This window comes from Cetorhinus maximus, chromosome 9, assembly GCF_964194155.1.
Source record: "Cetorhinus maximus chromosome 9, sCetMax3.hap1.1, whole genome shotgun sequence".
Classification (NCBI taxonomy): Eukaryota; Metazoa; Chordata; class Chondrichthyes; order Lamniformes; family Cetorhinidae; genus Cetorhinus; species Cetorhinus maximus.
Genome location: NC_135887.1, coordinates 27,545,357 through 27,568,822, shown reverse-complemented (window position 1 = coordinate 27,568,822; position 23,466 = coordinate 27,545,357). Strand labels below are relative to the sequence as shown.

Genomic DNA, 23,466 nt, shown 5'->3' with positions numbered 1-23,466 from the left:
CTAAATCAGACTACATTTTAAAGGAGTGAGCTAGTCACATGCCCAGATATTAATAAAATTTTCTCTCCACCAGATTCAAAGAGCACACCAGGCATTCTAACTGTAAACCAACAGCTTAACACAAGGAAAGTGGAAAGTGTGACCGTTGATCTCTTACAGAATCTGATGCACGCAGCTAATTCAAGTGAGTATATTATTTATTACACTAGCTGATCTTCTGTAGTATTTATTACTCACCATTAGTCAGATGCTACAGCTCATCATTTATCTGCATTTCAAGTCTCCATATTACTCTTGTCCATTCTGTGGCCTCGTGACTGTCCATTCGCCATCACAATTAACTGCTTCTCTAAGTCCAGTCATTCCTCCAAACCCATCTGCTGCTCTCCACGCCCTTCTGCTGCTCTCCACGCCCTTCTGCTACCACTCCCACATTATGACCCCAATGTTGTCAACACTGCACTGTGCCCACCAAAAATCCCAAAGATTCCCAAATACTCCTCACTCCCAAACAATCCTCATCCCAAAAGCTCTTCATTCGCAAACACTCCCTCCCCCGCAGACACTCCTCACATTCCAAACATCCCTTCATACCCATCATCTGCTTCCTAACCACATTTCTTTACACTGGACCTGGGGAGATGTTGACATAGTGGTAATGTGACTGGACTAGTAATCCAGAGGCCCAGGCTAATACCCTAGGTACACCACAGCAGCTGCTGGAACTTGCTTTCAACTCCAATTGAGTTTTAGTCGTCCTTACCTGGTCTGCCCTACCTGTGACTCCAAACCACAGCATTGTGGTTGACTATTAACTAGCCTCTGAAATGGCCTAGCAAACCACTCAGTTCAATGGCAATTAGGGATGGGCAACAAATGCTGGCCTTGCCAATGACACGCACATCCCATCAAAGAATAAAAACCCTTCAACTTCCATCTCCATCCAAAATTCCAGCCTGAGTACCATCACTCGCTCCTCCACCACTTCTTCCCCGATCTCAGCATAACTTTTACTTCTTGAACACCGTCCTGCATCTCCAAACATCATCATCTCATCAACCCGCCTGCCCAATACGCAACCTTTGTGGAACAACATACCCAACCACCTGAACACTCCTAACTGTTCTTCATGCACACTCTGTGCCTTCAGTAATGAATCTTCAAAGTGTCAGGAAGGCTAATAGCTCTTTGGTTTTGTAATAATAAAACAAAAACTCAAAATACACCAACAGCAATCAACATTTGGTTGTCTTATAAGGAAAAGTTGAACAGGCTGGGCTTGTTTCCACTGGAGTTTAAAAGAGAGAGGGGTGATTGGGGTTAGATGGGAATGTGGAAATCAAATCACAAGATCAGCCATGATCTTATTGAATGGTGGAACAGGCTCAAAGGGCCAAATGGCTTCCACCTGTTCCTATTTCAAGATGCTTCACAGAAAAGCAATTGGGCAAACATGAGCATGAAACTAAGGAAGGATATATTTTAGAGGCCAGTTAAAAAAAAGGGGGCCTTAAAAGAGGAGTGGAGAAGCAAAGGGGCTGAGGGAAAGGTGCATGGGTTCGACACAGCATGACTGCCAATGGTGAGCTGAAAGGAATGGTGGTATACAAGGGACCAGAGTCAGGAGGAATGGTGGGTTCAGGAGCTTGTCATGGTCAAGTGCATTGTGGACAAGATGAGCTCAGAGAAGGTATGAAGGGAGATAGGAGGGACACTGGAGAAAGATACGGGTTCAAGTCTTAAATGGCCTTCTTGTGTGCTGTCCGATCCTATAAACTCCCCTGCACTTGTTTAAATAGTGACATGGGATATTTTACATCTGCCCAAATAAACACTGTATCCGAATACCTCCGACAGTTTAGCACTCTCTCAGTAATGACTGTCCAACAGTGCAGTGCTCCCTCAGTACTGACCCTTGATAGTGCAGAACTCCCTCAGTTTTGACCTTCTGGTAGTGGAGCTCTCCTTCTGTACTGATGCTCCCTCAGTTCTGCACAAGAGTGTCAGCCTGCATTATGAGCTTCCTTATTATCAATCTTTTTTTTATTCACTCATGGCATCACTGGCTAGGCCAGCATTTTTTGCCCATCAATAATTGCTCGAGGTGGTGGTGGTGAGCCGCCTTCTCAAACCGCCGCAATCCATCTGATGCAGGTACACCCAGTGCTGTTAGGAAGGGACTTCCAGGATTTTGATCCAGTGACAGTGAAGGAATGGTGATATGGTGCCAAGTCAGGATAGTGTGTGGCTTGGAGGAGAAGTTGCAGGTGCTGGTGTTTGCATGTATCTGCTGCCCTTGCCCTTCTAGGTGGTAGAGATTGTGGGTTTGGAGGGTGCAGCCAAAGGAAGCTTGGTGAGTTATTGCATCATGTAGGTGGTACACACTGCTGCCACTGTGTGTCGGTGCTGGAAAGATTGAATGTTGGAGGTGATGGATCGGTTGCCAGTCAAGCTGGTTGCTTTATCCTGGATGGTGTCACGCTTCTTGAGTGTTGTTGGAGTGCACTAATCCAGCAAGTGGAGAATATTCCATCACATTCTTAACTTATGCCTTGTAAATGGTGGACAGACTTTGGGGAGATAAGAGGTTGATTACTTGCCACAGAATTCCCAGCTTCTGACCTGCTCTTGTAGTCACAGTATTTATGTGGCTAGTCCAGTTCAGTTTCTGGTCAATGGTAACACCCAGGATGTTGATAGTGGGGGATTCAGCAATGGTAATGCCACTGAATGTCAAGGGAAATGGTTAGATTCTTTCTTGTTGGAGATGGTCATTACCTGGCACATGTGTGGCACAAATATTACTTGGCACTTATCACAGAATCACAATATCATAGTGCAGAAGAGGCCCTTCGGCCCATCGAGTCTGCACCGACACGTGAGAAACACCTGACCTACCTACCTAATCCCATTTACCAGCACTTGGCCCGTAGCCTTGAATATTATGACGTGCCAAGTGCTCATCCAGGTACTTTTTAAAAGATGTGAGGCAACCTGCCTCCACCATCCTCCCAGGCAGTGCATTCCAGACCGTCACCACCCTCTGGGTGAAAAAGTTTTTCCTCACATCCCCCCAAAACCTCCTGCCCCTCACCTTGAACTTATGTCCCCTCATGACTGACCCTTCAACTAAGAGGAACAGTTGCTCCCTCTCCACCCTGTCCATGCCCCTCATAATCTTGTACACCTCAATCAGGTCACCCCTCAGTCTTCTCTGCTCCAACGAAAACAACCCAAGTCTATCCAACCTCTCTTCATAACTTAAATGTTTCATCCCAGGCAACATCCTGGTGAATCTCCTCTGCACCCCCTCCAGTGCAATCACATCCTTCTTATAATGTGGCGACCAGAACTGCACACAGTACTCCAGCTGTGGCCTCACCAAGGTTCTATACAACTCCAACATGACCTCCCTACTTTTGTAATCTATGCCTCGATTGATAAAGGCAAGCGTCCCATATGCCTTTTTCACCACCCCACTGACATACCCCTCTGCCTTCAGATATCTATGGACACACATGCCAAGGTCCCTTTGTTCTTCAGAACTCCCTAGTGTCATGCCGTTCATTGAATACTTCTTTGTCAAATTACTCCTTCCAAAGTGTATCACCTCACTCTTTTCAGGGTTAAATTCCATCTGCCACTTATCTGCCCATTTGACCATCCCGTCCATATCTTCCTGTAGCCCAAGACACTCAACCTCATTGTTAACCACCCGGCCAATCTTTGTGACATCCGCAAACGTACTAATCCTACCCCCCATATAGTCATCTATATTTGTCATTTACATAAATGACAAATAATAGGGGACCCAGCACAGATCCCTGTGGTACGCCACTGGACACAGGCTTCCAGTCACTAAAGCAGCCTTCTGTCATCGCCCTCTGTCTCCTACAACTAAGTCAATTTTGAATCCACCATATCAAATTACCCTGCATCCTATGTGCATTTGCCATCGTTATAAGTCTCCCATGTAGGACCTTTCAAAGGCTTTGCTGAAATCCATATAAACTACATCAACTACACTACCCTCATCTACACATCCGTGCCAGCCTGAGTGTTGCCCAAGTCTCGCTGTCACATCTCTCCAGATACTGAAGCAGTCCATGCCTAAATGCAGCAAGACCTGGACAATATCCAGGCTTGGACTGACAAGTGGCAAATAACATTCACACCACACATATGCCAGTTGAAGGAATGGACAAAATAAAGTGCTTATTTTTGCTGATAAGTCCATTTATAGTTGTACTATAGAATGGTTATAGCATGTTGCTTCTTTTGCCAGTCGCCTTAAATCTATGACCTTTGGTTCTCAACCCGTCCTTCAATGGAAACAGTTTCTCCCTACCTACTCTGTCCAGACCCCTCATAATTTTGATCCTATCAAGTCTCCTTTCAACCGTTTCTTCTCTAAGAAGAACAGCCCCAGCTTCGCTAGCCTTGTAACTGAAGTTTATCGTCCCAAAACCATTCTAGTAAAACCTTTTCTGCATCAGGGTCAGGAATTTTAGGATGGCCAGGTTTGCCATCCCGCCACCCAAGGAGTCAATAGAGAACACATCCCTGCCAATACTGCCTGTCCTGCAGCCATTTAACGTTCCAACAAGCATTAATTGGCTGGAGGCGGGACTTCCGACCACTTAGGGGGAAGCACTGCCTCAGAGAGCTGCCAACCAATCTAATTGGCTGGCAGCCCTCTAGTCCCTGCAGCGCCAGAAGCTGCAGGACTGGGACTGTAAACAGTCCCCAGAGCCTAAGTCCTGGGAGTCCAAGTCCAGGAAAGTTTCTGGAGTCTCAGGGAAGGGTGGCGGGGTGAGGCTCGGTGGGCGGGTGGGCCGAAGGGTGTGGGGTGTTTGGGGAGGGCGGGGGGCAGTACCTTCAGAGGCCAGTCCATTTGGGGGTGCACCCAATGTTAAAAGGAGGCTGTTGATGGAGGTGCCCCCTCCTCTCAAGGCCTGAACAGGGTTACTTTTTGGGCTTCCCACCCCCGCCCCTGAACTGCTCCTACCAACCAGAAAATTGAGGCTGGGAAACAGCCCTTAAGTGGTCAATAATTGGCCACTTAAGGGCCTCAACTGGGGCAAGGCCAGGCGGGCCAGCATAGGCCTCGCCTGTCCCAGCGTAAAATTGCAGTGAGATTAGGATGGGTGGGAGCCTGGTGGGAAGGCTGTCTGAGAAATTTTACAGCCACCCACCCCTTGCCTCCAAACCCACTGGCAGGGGAAACGTAAAATTCTGCCCCAGGTTTCCACCCTTAAGTATATCAAGGGATAACTTTTTTAAGGAAAGAAAAGAATAAACAATCACATTCTATTGGGCTATCTGAAAGAGTTGGTACATTGAGTTTGAGCTGTAGACTAACTAGCTCAATTTCAGCAGCATTTTTGGGCATAATTTCCTGATAGAGTTTCTTTTTGGGTTCTATCCCTAGATATTATAGTCGAGTGAGATGAGAGCACTTAGTTTCTTTTTTGACATATTCCAAACCTGGAACTTTAACAAGTTTTTTATTTAATGCAGAGCTAATAAAATGTTTAATATTTTCTGTAGTTGTGAATGGACAAGGCATTAGAGAGAAGAATTTCGTGAACCGGATAACACAGGAGCAGCTTCACAGTTATGAACACGATGTCAGAAATGCAGAGGTAGTACTCTAATCTATTGTGTGGTTCATCAACAGTTTGAAGGCTTTATTGGAGACAATAACTCCTCCATATAAAGAAAAAACACCCATTCACTCTGTCAGAGCAATGAACCACATACAGAGGAGTAGCTTTTCATCTTCCAAATGAAAATCAAGCAGGTGATCAGGCCTTCTCATCTACCCCCACTCTGCTGCCAGGTTACTTCAGCCTCACCGGATTACCCCACCCCACCCCAGATTACCCCATCCAGTGCTAAATTATCCAAATCCCACTAATTTACCCAAACCCACCAGATTACTCCACATCTCAGTCAGATTACTTCCTATTAGTTTACCCTAGTCCTGCCGGATTACCCCACCCGCTCCCAAACTGGTAAATACAACAATCTGCTCTACAATCCTTAACAATGGGAGGACCAGTTTATAAAGCTCTTAAAAATCACATTGAATCCTTGGTTATGTAAACAGCAGCCTAGGGTCCTAAAACAAATAAGTAATGGTGTTAGAATATTGTGTGTAGCTTTGGGTATCACTATGAGAATGACAGGGATGAAAGACTAGTTATTGAGTTGGTAACTAGACTGCATAAATTTAAAATGAAGGAAGGGAAAGTTTATTTTTTTAATGTAGAGTGTTATTAGATCATGTAAATGATCATCATATTAGATCCAGCAATAGTACTGAAGACTTGTGCTCCAGAACTAGCCACGCCCCTAGCCAAACTAATCCAGTGTAGCAGAAACACTGGCATCCACACAGCAATGTGGAAAATTGCCCAGGTATGTCCTGTCCACAAGAAGCAGGACAAATCTAACCGGGCCAATTACCGCCCCATCAAGCTACTCTCAATCACCAGCAAAGTGATGGAAAATGTCGTCAACAGTGCTATCAAATGGCACTTGCTTAGCAATAACCTACTCATTGATGCCCAGTTTGGGTTCCGCCAGGGCCACTCAGCTCCTGACCTCATTACAGCCTTGGTTCAAACATGGACAAAAGAGCTGAGCACAAGAGGTGGGGTGAGAGTGACTGCTCTTGACATCAAGGCCGCATTTGACTAAGTGTAGCGTCAAGGAGCCCGAGCAAAACTGGAGTCAATGGGAATCAGGGGGAAAAGTCTCCGCTGGTTGACGTCATACCTGGCACAAAGGATGATGGCTGTTGTTGTTGGAGGTCAACCATCTCAGTCTCGGGACACCGCTGCAGTTCCTCGGAGTAGTGTCCTCGGTCCAACCATATTCAGCTGCTTCATCAGGGTAGGGCTAATCATCTGTAGCTGATTGATCAATGACCTTCCCTCCATTATAAGGTCAGAAGTAGGGATGTTTGTGGATGATTGCACAATGTTCAGCACTCCTCTGGTACTGAAGCAGTCCGTGTCCATATGCACAAGACCTGGACAATATTCAGGCTTGAGCTGATATGTGGTGCGAATGTTACTTGCCACTTAAGTGCCAGGCAATGACCTTCTCAAACAAGAGAGAATCTAACCATCTCAGCTTGACATTCAATGGCATTACCATCATCGAATGCCCCACAATCAACATCCTGGGGATTACCATTGACCAGAAGCTGAACTGGACCAGCCATATAAATATGTGGATACAAGAGCAAGTCAGAGGCTGGGAGTTCAGAGAAATCCCAGAATCACAGAATTGTTACGGTGTAGAAGGAGGCCATTCAGCCCATTGTGTCTGCACCAGCTCTCTCAGCATTTTAACTTAGTACCAATCTCCTGCCTTTTCCTCATAACCTGCACATTGGATGATTATCTAAACAAAAACAACGCTCTCGAGTGCCTCAATTGAACCTACCTCCATCACACTTTCAGGAAGTGCATTCCAAACCCTAACTACTCGCTGCATGAAAAAGCTTTTTACAAGCGGGAACAGTTTCTCCCTATCTACTTTGTCGAGGCCCCTCATTATTGTGATAACTTCTATCAAGTCTCCTTTCAGCCTTCCCCTCTCCAAGGAAAACAATCCCAACTTCTCCAATTTTTCCTCATAACTCAAGTGTTTCATCTCTGGAACCATTCTGGCAAACCTCTTCTGCACTATCTCGAATGCGTTCACATCCTTCCTATGGTGTAGTGCCCAGAACTCTACACAATACTCCAGCTGAGGTCTAACCAGTGTCTTATATAAGTTCATCATAACCTCCCTGCTCTTGTACCCTATGCCCCTATTAATTAAGCCTAGAATACTGTATGCTTTAGAAACAGCTCTCTCTACCTATCCTGCCACCTTTAATGACTTATGTTCATATACACCCAGGTCTCTCTGCTCCTGCACATTCTTTAGAATAGTATATTTTATTTTATACTGTCTCTCCATGTTCTGTGTAACAAAGTGTATCACCTCACATTTCTCCACATTGAACTTCATCTGCCATCTATCTGCCCACTTCACCAATGTGTCAATGTCCTTTTGAAGTTTCACACTGTCCTCTTCACAGTTTACAATTCTCCCAAGTTTTGTGTCATCCACAAACTTTGAAATTGTCCTCTGCACACCAAGATCGAGCTCGTTTATACATATCAAGAAGAGCAAGGGTCCCAATACCAACCTCTGGGGAACTCCACTACAAACCTTCTTCCAGCCCGAAAAATACCCGTTAACCACTATTCTCTGTTTCCTATCCCTCAGCCAATTTTGTATCCACGTTGCTACTGTCCCTTTTATTTCATGACCTACAACTTTCCTCACAAGTCTGTTGTGTGGCACTGTATCAAACGCCTTTTGGAAATCTATATATACCATATCAACATACTTTCCCTCATCAACCATCTCTGTTACCTCTTCAAAAAACTCCAGCAAATTAGTTAGACACGATTTTCCTTCAACAAATCCAAGCTAACCCTTCCAAATCAATCCAAATTTTTCCATGTGACTATTAATTCTATCCCAAATAATTGTTTCTAGAAGTTTCCCCACCACCGAAGTTAAACTGACTGGTCTGTAATTGCAGGGCAGATCTTTACAACCTTTTTTGAACAAGGACGTAATGTTTGCAATTCTCCAGTCCCCCAGCACCTCCCCTGAACCCATGGAATATTGAAAAATTATTGCCAGTGCCTCTGCAATTTCCACTCTCACTTCCTTCAATATTCTTGGATGCATCTTGTCTGGCCCCGGTGCCTTATCAACTTTAAGTACCGACAGCTTATCCAATACCTCCTCCTTATCAATTTTAAACCCTTCTAGTGACTGAGTTTCCTCCTCTGTCAACATGGCCTGGGCAGCATCTACCTCATAGGTAAAGACAGGTGCAAAGTATTCATTTAACACCTCAGCCATGCCTCTTGCCTCTATGTGTAAATCCCCTTTTTGGTCCCTAATCGGCCCTACTCCTTCTTTTACCACCCTTTTACTGTTGATATGCTTATAGAATACTTTGGAATTTCCTTTTATGTTAGCTGCCAGTCTTTTCTCATAATCCCTCTTTGCTTCTCATATTTGCTTTTTCACATCCCTTCTGAACCTTCCGTATTCAGCTTGGTTCTCAATTGTATTTGCTACCTGACACCTGTCGTAAGCACACTTTTTCTTCTTTAACTTAATTTCTATCTCCTTTGTCATCCAAGGAGCTCTGGATTTGTTTGTCCTACCCTTCCCTTTTGAGGGAACATACCTTGATTGTGTCCAAACCATCTCCTCTTTGAAGGTAGCCCATTGTTCAGCTACTGTTTTTCCCTCCAACCTTTGGGTTCCAGTCTATATGGCGCAGCTTCATTCTTGACCCATTGAAGTCCGCTCCCTGTCAGTTGATTATTCTTACTCTGGATTGACCAATGTCATTTTCCACCGTCATCCTAAACCTTATGATACAATGATCACTGTCCCCTAAATGTTTCCCCACTGTCACTTGAACTACTTGGCTCACCTCATTCCCAAGAACCAGGTCTAGCAGTGCCTCCTTTCTTTGTTGGACTGGACACATACTGCTGTAGGAAATTCTCCTGAACACAATCTGGGAACGTTTGTCCCTTACTGCCCCTTACACTACAACTATCCCAGTCTATATACAGGTAAATAAAGCCCCCCATTATAACTACTCTATGACATTTACACCTCTCTGTAATTTCCTTGCAGATTTGTTCCTCTATATCCTTCCCACTAGCTGGTGGTCTATATATTAGACCAAGCAATGTAATTGCACACTTGTTATCCCTTCGCTCTAGCCAAATCGATTCTGTCCTTGAATCCTCTGACACATCCTCTTTCTCCAATACTGCAATACTCTCCTTAACCAAAAACGCCAACACCTCCTTTTTTCCCTTTCCTATCTTTTCTGAACCCTTTGTAACCAGGAATATTTAACACCCAGATCTGCCCTTCCTTAAGCCAGGTCTCCATTATCGTCACAACAGCATATCCCACAAGGCAATCTGTGCCTCTAACTCCCCAATTTTATTAACTATACTCTGTGCATTCACATACATGCAGTGTAACCCTGATTTAGACTTCATTACTTGCTCCCTTACTCCAACTCCATCTATTAAGTTACTATTCTCTATTTTAGTGCTATCTGCCTCTCCCAAAATTCCGTGCACCCTGATATTACTTTCTAATATTCTTTCCTGGTAAATGTGTGCCATGACATACAAGGCTATGGGCCTAGTGCTGGAAAATGGAATTGGAATAGTTAGGTACTTGTTTGACCGGCACAGACTCGAAGGGCCTTTTTCTGTGCTGTAGACCTCTATGACACCTCTGCTGAGTCAGTTAAAACCCTCCCCAATAGCACTAGCAGAATGACTTGCAAAGAACTCAGTCCCGGCTCTGTTCAGATGCAACCTGTCCGGCTTGTACAGATGCCGTCTCCGCCAGAGCCAGTCCCAGTGTCCCAGAAATCTAAAGCTCTCCCTCCTGCACCATCTTTCCAGCCACACATTCATCTGTCTAATCTTCCTATTTCTGTACTCACTTGCACGTGGCACGAGGAGTAATCCGGAGATTACTACTTTAGAGGTCCTGCTTGGTAGTTTTCTACCTAGCTCCCTAAATTCTGATTGCAGGACCACATCCCCCTTCCTACCTATGTCGTCAGTACCAATGTGGACCACGACCTCTGGCTGTTTGACCTCCCCCAGAGGAATGTCCTGCAGCCGGTCTGTGGCATGCTTGACCTTAGCACGAGGGAGGCAACAAACCATCCTGGAGTCAGGTTGACGGCTGCAGAAATGCCTGCTTGCTCCCATAAATAAAGAATTCTGCAGAGTTCTGCAGAGAGTAACTCATGTCCTGACTCCCCAAAGCCTGTCCAACATCTATAAGGCACAAGTCAGGAGTGTGATGGAATACTCTCCACTTGACTGGATGAGTGCAGCTCCAACAACACCCATGAAGCTCGACACCATCCAAGACAAAGCAGCCCGCTTGATTGACATCCCATCCACAAACATTCACTCCTTCCACCACCAACGTCCAGTGGCAGCAGTGTGTACCATAGAAACATAAAAACTAGGAGCAGGAGTAGGCTATTCGGCCCTTCGAGCCTGCTCTGCCATTCATTATGATCATGGCTGATCATCCAACTCAATAGCCTGCTCCCGCTTTCTCCCCATACCCTTTGATCCCTTTCACCCCAAGAGCTATATCTAACTCCTTCTTGAAATCATACAATGTTTTGGTCTCAACTACTTTCTGAGGTAACGAATGCCACAGGCTCACCACTCTCTGGATGAAGAAATTTCTCCTCATCTCAGTCCTAAATGGTCTACCCCATATCCTCAGACTGTGACCCCTGGTTCTGGACTCCCCCACCATTGGGAACATCCTTCCTGCATCTAACCTGTCTAGTCCTGTTAGAATTTTATAGGTTTCTATGAGATCCCCCCTCATTCTTCTGAACTCCAGCGAATATAATCCTAATCGACTCAATCTCTCCTCATATGTCAGTCCCGCCATCCCAGGAATCAGTCAGGTAAACCTTCGCTGCACTCCCTCTATAGCAAGTACATCCTTCCTCAGATAAGGAGACCAAAACTGCACACAATATTCCAGGTGTGGTCTCACCAAGGCCCTGTACAATTGCAGCAAGACATCCCTGTTCCTGTACTCGAATCCGCTGGCTTTGAAGGCCAACATACCATTTGCCTTCTTTACTGCCTGCTGCAACTGCATGCTTACCTTCAGCGTCTGGTGTACGCGGGCACCCAGGTCTCGTTGCACATTCCCCTCTCTCAATTTATAGCCATTCAGATAATAATCTGCCTTCCTGTTTTTGCTACCAAAATGGATAACCTCACATTTATCCACATTATACTGCATCTGCCATGCATTTGCCTACTCACTCAGCTTGTCAAAATCACACTGAAGCATCTCTGCATCCTCCTCATAGCTCATCCTCCCACCCAGCTTTGTGTCATCTGCAAATTTGGAGATATTACATTTAATTCTCTCATCTAAATCATTAATATATATTGTGAATAACTGGGGTCCCAGCACCGATCCCTGTGGTACCCCACTAGTCACTGCCTGCCATTCAGAAAAAGACCCATTTATTCCTACTCCGTTTCCTGTCTGCCAACCAGTTTTCGATCCATCTCAATACATTACCCCCAATCCCATGCGCTTTAATTTTACACACTAATCTCTTATGTGGGACTTTGTTGAAAGCCTTCTGAAAGTCCAAATAAACCACATCCACTGGCTCCCCCTCATCAACTCTACTAGTTACATCCTCGAAAAATTCTAGTAGATTTGTCAAGCATGATTTTCCTTTCATAAATCCATGCTGACTCTGTCCGATTCTGCCACTTGTTTTCCATATGCTCAGCTATTAAATCTATTATAATGGACTCTAGAATTTTCCCCACTACCGACATCAGGCTGACTGGTCTATAATTCCCTGTTTTCTCTCTGCCTCCCTTTTTAAATAGTGAGGTTACATTAGCTACCCTTCAATCTGTGGGAACTGTTCCAGAGTCTATGGAATCTCAGAAGATGACCACCAATGCATCCACTATTTCTAGGGCCACTTCCTTAAGTACTCTGGGATGTAGATTATCAGGCCCTGGGGATTTATCAGCCTTCAATCCCATCAATTTCCCCAACACCATCTCCCTATTAATACTGATTTCTTTCAGTTCCTCCCTCTCACTAAACCCTGTGTTCCCCAACATTTCTGGTATGTTATTAGTGTCCTCCTTTGTGAAGACAGAACCAAAGTATGTATTTAGTTGGTCAGCCATTTCTTTGTTCCCCATTATAAATCCCCCTGTTTCTGACTGTAAGGAACCTACATTTGACCACCAATCTTTTTCTCTTCACACACCTATAGCAACTTTTACAGTCAGTTTTTTCGCTCCCTGCAAGCTTATTCTCGTACTCTATTTTCCCCTTCTTAGTCAATCCCTGGGTCCTCCTTTGCTGAATTCTAAACTGCTCCCAATCCTCAGGTCTGTTGTTTTTTTCTGGCCAATTTGTATGCCTCTTCCTTGCATCTAATACTATCTCTAATTTCCCTTGTAACCCGTGGTTTGGCCACCTTTCCTGTTTTACTCTTGTGCCAGACAGGAATAAACAATTTTTGCAGTTCACCCATGCGCTCTTTGAATGTTTGCCATTGCCTATCCACCGTCATCCCTTTAAGTAACGTTTCCCAATCCATCGTAGCCAACTCGCGCCTCATACCATCGTAATTTCCTTTATTAAGATTCAGGACCCAAGCCTCAGAATCAACTTCGTCACTCTCCATCTTGATGAAGAATTCTATCAAACTATGGTCGCTCAGCCCAAGGGGCCTCGCACAACTAGATTGCCAATTATTCCTTTCTCATTACACAATACCCAGCCTAGGATGGCCTGTTCTCTAGTTGGTTCCTCAATGTATTGGTCCAGAAAAACATCCCGTATACAGTCTAGGAATTCCTCCTCTACGGTATTGTCACTAATTTGATTTGCCCAATCTATATGCATATTAAAATCACCCATAATTACAGATGTTCCTTTATTATATGCATCTCTAATTTCCTGTTTAATGCCATTCCCAACATCACCACTACAGTTTGGGGGTCTATATACAACCCCCACTAACGTTTTTTGCCCCTAAGTGTTTCTCAGCTCTACCCAGATTCCACATCGTCGGAGCTAATATCTTTCCTCACTATTGCGTTAATTTCCTCTTTAACCAGCAATGCAACTCCACCGCCTTTTCCTTTTTGTCTGTCCTTCCTAAATACTGAATATCCCTGGTTACCCTGCAGCCATGTCTCCGTAATCCCGACTATGTCATACCTGTTCACATCTATTTGCGCGGTTAATTCATCCACTTTATTGCGAATGCTCCTCGCGTTAAGGCACAAAGCCCTAAGGCTTGTCTTTTTAATATTATCATCTACAAGATACACTGCAGCAAATCACCAAGGCTCCCTCGACAGCACCTTCCAAACCTGCAACCTCTACCACCTAGAAGCACAAGGGTGCTTGGGAATACCACCACCTGCATCTTCTCCTGGAACTCCCTTCCAGATACCACTGTGGGTGTTCATACACCACATGCACTGCAGAAGTTCAAGAAGGCAGCTCACCACCACCTTCTCAAAGGCAATTAGGGATGGGCAATAAATGCCAGGCTAACCAGCGATTCCCACATCCCATGAACAAAAAAATAATAATCCTGATTTGGAATATATCTGAGTTTACAAACGATGCTAAACTCTGAGGTACAGGAAATTTTGAAGAAGACAGTGAACATTTGTAAAAAGATAACTATTTAATGAATGGGCACAACGATAGGAGATTCAGATACAACAAAGTTGAGGTAATGTACTTTTTTTGCACAGATAGGTGGGAGTATTGTCTAAACAGCAAAGCACTGTGGAGGATAGATGAATAAATTTAGAAGTAATTTAAAGCTAGCTCATGTGTAAGAGGTGATCAGGAAGCCATCAAAAAGGATTAAAATACAAACAGAAGGAAATACTACTGCATTTATACACAGTGTTAGGCAAGGTTCATTGATAATAATTATGTTTAGTTTTCAACATCTCACCTCAGGAAGGATATATTGGTCTTGGAAGGGGTGCTTTGCAGATTCACCAGGATGATACCAGCAGGCTTAAAGGTTAAATTATAAAGACAAGTTACATTAACTCTTTTGCATTCCTTTAAATTCAAATGTGGTGATTTAATTGAGGTATTTAAACGTGAATGCAGAAAATGTTTCCGCATAAAGAGTAGACCACAAGTGCAAAGAAACTGTTGTTTTTTAAAATGGAGGTAGACATATCAGACTCTTCTTTGTCCAGTTGGTGCTGTTCTTCCTCCTCCTCCATGAAAATTGCATATGAGGTTATACACAGAGAGAATGTCATACCTGCTCCAGAGAATCCCTCATTGAGGGTTGTGGAAGTAAAAATTTCCATTGGCTTCCTACTGCCAGTGAGAAGAGGCTAGGTATGTGTAGCCTGAAAGAAAAAGGCAAACACTACAAATGACTATGGCTAAGCTGACTAATTAGAATCGAAATGAGTGGTCACTCGAGCCTCAGTATGTGGATTGCAAGAGAAGAATTTGGGGGATGAATTTTGGGATTCATCATTTTGGGATATTCCAATAATACTGGCAATGGCATGGAAATTGTCCCCGCCCAGTCATTGTTCCTGTAGCGCTGATTTTGTGCCAACAGATAAGAACATAAGAAATGGAGGAGTAGGCCATTTGGCCCCTCAAGCCTGCCCCACCATTCAATAAGATCATGGCTGATCTGCCCCAGGCCTCAACTCCTCTTTCATACCAGCTCCCCATAGCCTCAACTCCCTGATATTTCAAAAATCTATCTACCTCCTCTTTAAATACTTTCAGTGATCTAGCCTCCACAACTCTCTGGGGTAGAGAATTCCAGACATTCACTACCCTCTGAGAGAAGAAATTCCTTCACATCTCAGTTTTAAATGAGTATTCCTTTATTCTGTAAATATGTCCCCTAGTTCGAGAGTCCCCCACTAGTGGAAACATCTTCTCAACATCTACCCTGTCAAGCCCCCTCAGAATCTTGTACATTTCAATAAGATCACCCCTCATTCTTCTAAACTCGAATGAATAAAGGCCTAACCTGTTCAGCCGTTCTTGATAAGTCAACGCCTTCATCCCAGGAATCAGCCTAGTGAATCTCTTTTGAACTGCCTCCAATGCCAGTATATCCTTTCTTAAATAAGGGGACCAAAACTGTACACAGTACTCCAGGTGCGGCCTTACCAACACCCCGTACAGTTGTAACAAGACTTCCCTATTTTTAAACTCCAACCCCCTTGCAATACAGGCCAAAATTCCATTTACCTTCTTAATTACTTGCTGCACCCACATGCTAACTTTTTGTGTTTCATGCACAAGAACACCCTGATCCCTCTGTGCTGCACTTTTTTGGAGTCTCTCTCTATTTAAATAATTGTCTGCCTTTTGATTCTTCCTACCAAAGTGAATTACCTCACACTTTCCTACATTAAACTCCATTTGCCAAGTTTTTGCCCATTCACTCAACCTTTCTATATCCCCTTGCAGGTTCCTTATGCCCTCATCAGAACATGCCCTCCCCCCTATTTTTATATAGTCAGCAAATTTGGATACATTACACTCTGTCCTCTCCTCCAAGTCATTAACATAAATAGTAAATAATTGAGGACCTATGACTGATCCTTGTGGCACTCCACTAGTTACGTCTTTCCAGCCTAAAAACCCATTAATCCTGACTCTGTGTGTTAACCAATCCCCAATCCATGCTAATACATTACCCTCAATATCATGAGCACTTTATCAAATGCCTTCTGGAAATCCAAATACACTACATCTACCGGTTCCCCTTTATCAACTCTGCTTACTATATCCTCAAAATACGCTAGCAAATTTGTCAAACATGATTTCCCTTTCACAAAACCATGTTGACTCTGTTTGATTTTCTAAATGTCCTGCTATTTTTTCCTTAATAATGGACTCTAGTATTTTCCCAACAAGTGATGTTAGGCTGACTGGCCTATAGTTTCCTGCTTTTTGTCTCCCTCCCTTCTTGAACAGGGGCATCACATTAGTGGGTTTCCAATCCGCTGGGACCCTCCCGGAATCCAGTGAGTTCTGGAATATTTCGACCAATGCCTCCAATATCTCTGCAGCCACTTCCTTTAAAACCCTTGGATGCAGGCCATCAGGTCCTGGTGACTTGTCTGCCTTTAGTCCCATTAGTTTGTCAAATACTTTGTCCCTTATGATAGAGACTGTTACAAGATTTTTCCTCCCATTAGCTCCTTGCTTATCTGGTATCTTTGGGATGTTTATCATCTCCACCATGAAGACCAATGCAAAATATTGGCTTAAATTATCTGTCATTTCCCTATTACCCATTATCAATTCTCCAGTCACACCCTCCAAGGGTTCCAAACTCACTTTAGCCATTCTCTTTTTATATACCACTAGAAGCTGTTTGTTTTTATATTTCTTACCAATTTGCTTTCATAATCAATTTTCTCCCTCTTTATTAGCTTTTTAGTCATCCACTGCTGGTTCCTAAAATATTCTCAATCCTCTAGCCTACCACTAGTTTTTGCCGCTTTAGTTTTTGATTGGATATTCTCCTTGAACACCTTTGTTAACCACGAGTGGTTCATCCTTCTCATCGAGACCTTTTTGACCGGGATAAATTTTTGCTGAGAGTTATGAAATATCTGCTTAAATGTCTGCCACTGCTCATCCATTGACCTTCCCCTTAGTCTATTTTCCCAGCCTGCTTTAGGCAACTCTTTCTTCATTCCTCTGTAATTGCCCTTATTTAAGTTGAGGACACTGGTTTGAGACCCAAGTTGCTCGCCCTCAAACTGAATTTGAAATTCTACCATGTTGTGATCTCTACCCCCTGGAGGATCCATAACTACGATATATCTTATTAATTCCACCTCATTACACATTACAAGATCTAAAATAGCCTGTTCCCAGGTAGGTTCTGCAACGTATTACTCTAAGAAACAATCCCTGATGCACTCTACAAATTTGTCTTCCATGTTAGCCCTGCCAATCTGATTTGTCCAGTCAATATGCAGATTAAAATCACCCATGACAATTGTAGCACCCTTCCTACACGCCTCCATTATTTCCCGATTATACTTTGCCCCACAGTGAGGCAATTCGTTGGGAGCCTATAGATGACTCCCACCCCGGGATTCGTCCCCTTGCTATTCCTTATTTCCACCCAAACTGATTCCACATCACGATCTATTGCATCTATATCGCTACTCACCATCACACTGATACATTCCTTTATTAACAAAGCTACCACCTCCTTTTCCTTTTTGCCTATTTTTCCAAATGTCAAATACCCTTGAATATTGAGTTCCCAGTCAAGGGGAGGTGGTGGCATAGTGGTATTGTCACTGGACTAGTATTCCAGAGACCCAGGGTAATGCTCCCATCATGACAGATGGTGAAATTTGAATTCAATAAAAAAATTTGGATGAAAAGTCTAATGACGGCCATAAAATCATTGCCGGTTGTTGTAAAAATCCATCTGGTTCACTAATGCCCTTTAGGGAAGGAAATCTGCTGTCCTTACCTGGTCTGGCCTACATGTGACCCACAACAATGTGGTTGACTCTTAAATGCCCTCTGACCAAAGATAATTAGGGATAAATGCTGGCCTAGCGGTGACGCCTATCCCATGAATGAATAAAAACAAAAATCACCCTGCAACCATGTCTCTGTAATAGCTATCAGGTCATATTCATTTATTTCTATTTGTGCCACAGCTCATCTGTCTTGTTCTAATCTGGTTCTAATTTCTGCTGCACTCTTCTGCTTATATTTTCTGTGCCTTCTGTCACACTTTATCACTCACCTCTGCTCTCTCATTTCTTTCTGATTTTTTGAAAATTCCCTTCAATTGAACCCCTCCCCCCCAAATAGTTTAAAGTCCTATCTACAACCCTAGTTATATGATTCACCAGGGCACTGGTCCCAGCATGGTTTAAATGTAGCCCGTCCCAACGGAACAGCTCTCTCCTTCCCCAGTATTTGTGCCCGTGCCCATGAATCGGAACCCATTTCTCCCACACCAATCTTTGAGCCATGCATTAACCTCTCTAATCTTATTTACCCTACACCAATTTGCACATGGCTCAAGTAGTAATCTGGAGATTATTATCTTTGTGCTTCTACTTTTTAATTTAGCCCCAAGCTGCTCGTTGTCCCTCAGCAGAACATCTTTCCTAGTCCTACCTATGTCATTGGTACCTACGTGGACCACAACAACTGGATCCTTCCCCTCCCATGATTTTGCTTCCAATTTCCACCCCTCTCTCACCTTCACATGGTCCATCTCTGACACTTCCCTTCCTTGACCTCTCTGTCTCCATTTCTGGTGATAGACTGTCCACCAACATTCATTACAAGCCCACCGAGTCCCACAGCTACCTCAACTACAGCTCCTCACACCCTGCTTCCTGTAAGGACTCCATCCCAATCTCTCAGTTCCTCCGCCTCTGTTCCGATAATGCCGCCTTCCTAAATGGCACTTCTGACATGTTTTCCTTTTTCCTTAACTGAGGTTTCCCCCCCACCGCCCATGTTGTGGTTGACAGGGCCCTCAGCTGTGTCTGACCCACCTCCCAGACTTCTGCCCCTACCCCTTCCCCTCCCCCTCCCTCCCAGAACCATGATAGGATCCCTCTTGTCCTCACTTTTCACCCCACCAGCCTCCACATTCAAAGGACCATTCTCCGCCATTTCCGCCAACTCCAGCATGATGCCACCACCAAACACCTCTTCCACTCATCCCCCCCCCCCCCACCCGACCAAACCCCGATCAACATTCCGTAGGAACCGTTCCCTCCATGACACCCTGGTCCACTCCTCCATCACCCCCACCTCCTCGTCCCCTTCCCACGGCACATTCCCATACAATCGCAGAAGGCGAAACACCTGCGCCTTTACCTCCTCCCTCCTCACCGTCCAAGGTCCCAAACACTCCATTCAGGTGAAGCAGCACTTCACTTGCATCTCCTTCAATTTGCTCTACTGCCTTTGCTGCTCCCAATGCGGTCTCCTCTACACGGGGGAAACTAAATGCAGACTGGGTGATTGCTTTGCGGAATACCTTCACTCAGCCTGCAAGCAATGACCCAGACCTTCCTGTCGTTTAACCTCTCAACACACCATCCTACTCTCATGCCCACATGTCCGTCCTTGGCCTGCTGCAATGTTCCAGTGAAGCTCAACGCAAACTGGAGGAACAGCACCTCATCTTCCGATTAGGCACTTTACAGCCTTCTGGACTTAACACTGAGTTCAACAACTTCAGACCATGAACTCTCTCCTCCCTCTTGACTCCTTTTTAAATCCAATTTTTATTTATTTATTTAATTAATTAAACTTTTTTTTTACAGTTAAATGATTTGTTCATTTTTTTTATCCTCTTCCCCAAACCGCCCCTCTTCCCACAGGGCCATCTGTCACTTGTTTTTAATGTTCTGTTTTCACCAATGCTGACCCTTGTTTTGTTATTAATACCTTCTGCTAATTTACCTTTATGCCACTCTCAGCACCTTCTTTACTCTTCACCACTGCAATTAACACTCCCTTTGTTTTGTATCCATGACATCTTTGTCAATCGCTCCTTAGCTGTCAGATAGCCCTGACCTTCTATCTTGTTCCATTTGCTCTACCCCCTCTTAAACAGTATAAAATTCACCATATTTCTACTTCTCTTTAGCTCTGAGTCATATGGATTCAAAACATTAACTCTGTTTCTCTCTCCACAGATGCTGCCAGACCTGCTGAGTTTTTCCAGCATTTTCTGTTCTTATGCCGTCTGATCACCTCCTTGTTCTGTATTTACTGACCATATTGAAACTCAGAACCTCAGGTTTCCTTTTTATGGCTGTTTCCACTTGCAATCCTATCTCTAAAGATCATTGTATCTGTCATTCTAGTTCTTCATCTTGCTCCACACCCTCCATTGAGAGGTTAATTTAACAACATAAGAAACAGTGGCAGAAGTAGGTTATAGGGCTCATCTAGACTGCTCCACCATTAAATAAGATGATGGTTAAATTTCTTCATCAACTCCACCTTTCCGCTCTATTGTCATATCCTTGATTATCTTAGCATCTAAAAATTTATTGATCTCGGTCTTGAATAAACTCAACCACTGAGCACCCAACACCCCCCTGATTTTGAGGATTTCAAAGATTCACAACCCTCTGAATGAAGAAATTTCTCTTTGTCTCAGTCCCAAATGGCCAATCACACATCCTGAGACAATGACCCATAGTTCTCAACACCTCAGCCAGTGGAAGCAGCTTCTCAGCATCTACCCATGTCAAGCCCCCTAAAAAATGTATATGTTTAAATGAGATAATCTTTCATTCTTCTAAATTTCAGATTATACATCACATTCTAATCAAATTTTCCTCATAGGACAAGCTTCTCATCTCAGGAATCAATTATCTCCTCTAAGATAAATCTCCCTTAGGTAAGGAGGCCAAAACTGTGCTGGTAGCCAAGGCGTGGTCTCAATAAACCTCTATATAATTGCAGCTAGCCATTCCTACTCTTATACTCCAATCTTAATGCAATAAAAACTAACATACCATTTGTTTTCCTACTTTCTTGCTGTACTTCCAAGTTAAATTTCCTTGATTCGTGTATAAGTACACCCCAGTTCCTCTGAATACCAACATTTACTAATTTCTACCTTGTGTTACGATCCCCATGGGGGAACCGTAAACCAAAATAACCAAATCTACTAAATGACCCCCAAATGAAGAAATTACCAACAAGATTTCACTTTTTGTAACTTTTACTTTAACACGAATCAGAACCAATGCAAATTAAATATGAATTAACAGGCAAGTTATACTTCAAATAAAAATTTCACTTTACATAGTCGTTACAACAAACATATGTCTTACACAAGCACCTGCAGACACGTGGCACTACCTAGCTACAGCATTCCACAATACGCTATTCTTTGTTCACACGAGGTAGGTCAGGAGTCCTGTCCGACAACAGCTTTTACCTCAGAGTTTCACGGGGTACAAATTATAATAAGCAAGGCACACTTACACGAACCCTCTCTCTCTCTCTCTCTCGGGTCACAGCTGCCCTGATGATATAGCTTTCCAGAGTTCCTTCTCAACTGACCAATAACACCCCGATTCATGGTTTGGCTACTTCTGGGAAAACATCCAGCTTTTTAGCATCTCTGAGCTATTCACAGTTTTCCATCTTTTTAGCCAGCTCTCAGTCTCCAAGAGATTCTGTTTCCTTTTCTATCCAAACCGAAAAACTGACCAATCTTTAGGAGTGATTTCCTTCCCTTCCTCACAAGAATTTGGTGTGTTCCTCTATCTGCTTTCTCTTTGTGTCCACATCTGTACCTTCACTCTTCTACTTGTAACTCTGCTTTGTGGCAGCTTTCCTTTCTGTCTGGTCACATGGCTTATTTCTTAACTTCCTTCCTGTTGGTACTGCTTCCTGGTCAAGGGTTGCCAGGTCACATGGATCAGTGTTTCCTATTATCCAAAAATTGTCATTGATCCCTTTACAATTGATGCAAACTCTGAAAAGTCCTCTTCAGGCATTCTCAAAAATAATTGCAGATTCCACAGAACTTTTAAAGAAACTACAAATTTTCCTTACTGTACTGCCTCTGGGTCAAAGGTTGACACACCTTTAAAAAATATTCTTCTTTTCCATTCTTCTGACCAAAGTGGATAATTTCACACTTCTCCACAGCATACTCCATCTGCCACCTTTTCTGCTCAATCACTTAACCGGTCTATTATGTCTTTACAATTTTCTTGTCTCCTCTTCAAAGCCTACTTTCCTAGCTAGCTCTGCAACATTAACAAATTTGGATGCATTACTCTTGGTTCCCTCATCTAAGTCAAAAGCAGAATATTGTTGTATGCTGGAAATCTGAAATAAAAACAGAAAATGGTGGAACTACTCAGCAGGTCAGGCAGCACCTGTGGAGAGAGAAACAGAGTTAACGTTCCAGGTCAATGACCTATCATTAGAACCTTTGAATAGTGATGCTGGAAAAGTGCTTCAAAGGCTCAGCAAATGTCAGGACATTAAACCAATCTGAAAATCAAACTACAGGATCCCCTACAACAACCTAAGAGAAAATTGTATTAGGAGCAGGCATTTAAATAGCAAACCCGACGTCACCTTAAGCACATGGTGGGTTGCAACCAACCATGTTTCACGACCTGGGGAAAATGGAGGGTGGCAGGAATGACCCAGTAAGTATAAAATTGCGGCCCTGCATGTCTCCCCTTTGGTCTTTCTGATGCAGGTTTCCTCAGTCTGGGGAAGGGCGGAATCCAACCCAAAATATTTGTTTAACAGTTCTGCCATTTCCTTATTCCCCATTATAATTTTTCTTCTCTCTGCCTCTAAGGCACTCACATTTACTTTTGCTAATTTCTTCCATTCTACATGCTTGTAAAAACTCCTACAATCTGTTTTTTATATGTCTTGCTACTTAACTCACATATTCTATTTTCTTCCTCTTTATCAATGCCTTAGTCGTCCTTTGCATTTTTCAAAACCCCTGCCCCCCCCCTCCCCTGTTCTGAGGCTAACTGCTCCTCGCTTTTTGCAACTTGTAAGCCTCTTCCTTTATTCTAATACTATCCTTAACTTTGCTTGTTAGGCATGGCTACACCGCATTTCCAGTTGAGTTTTTATTTCCTCAAAAGAATGTATATTCACTGAGAATTATTTATTTAAATGTTACCATTGCTTATCTACCATTATATCTTTTAACCTAATTTCCCAGTCTATCTCAGCCAACTTGCTTCTCGTAACTGTTATTGGCTTTGTATA

At 43.6% G+C, this 23,466-nt stretch overlaps 1 protein-coding gene across 2 annotated transcripts in view; it reads left to right on the top strand.

Annotated features, from left to right (window-relative positions):
* The window catches only part of LOC144684514 (uncharacterized), a 117,667-nt gene that overhangs the window by 88,375 nt on the left and 5,826 nt on the right, over nt 1–23,466 (top strand). For both annotated transcript variants that reach the window (XM_078548375.1, XM_078548374.1), the window contains exons 8-9: nt 74–184; nt 5,551–5,645. In XM_078548375.1, coding sequence (XP_078404501.1) covers nt 74–184; nt 5,551–5,645 — 206 coding nt within the window. The remainder of the gene's footprint in view (nt 1–73; nt 185–5,550; nt 5,646–23,466) is intronic.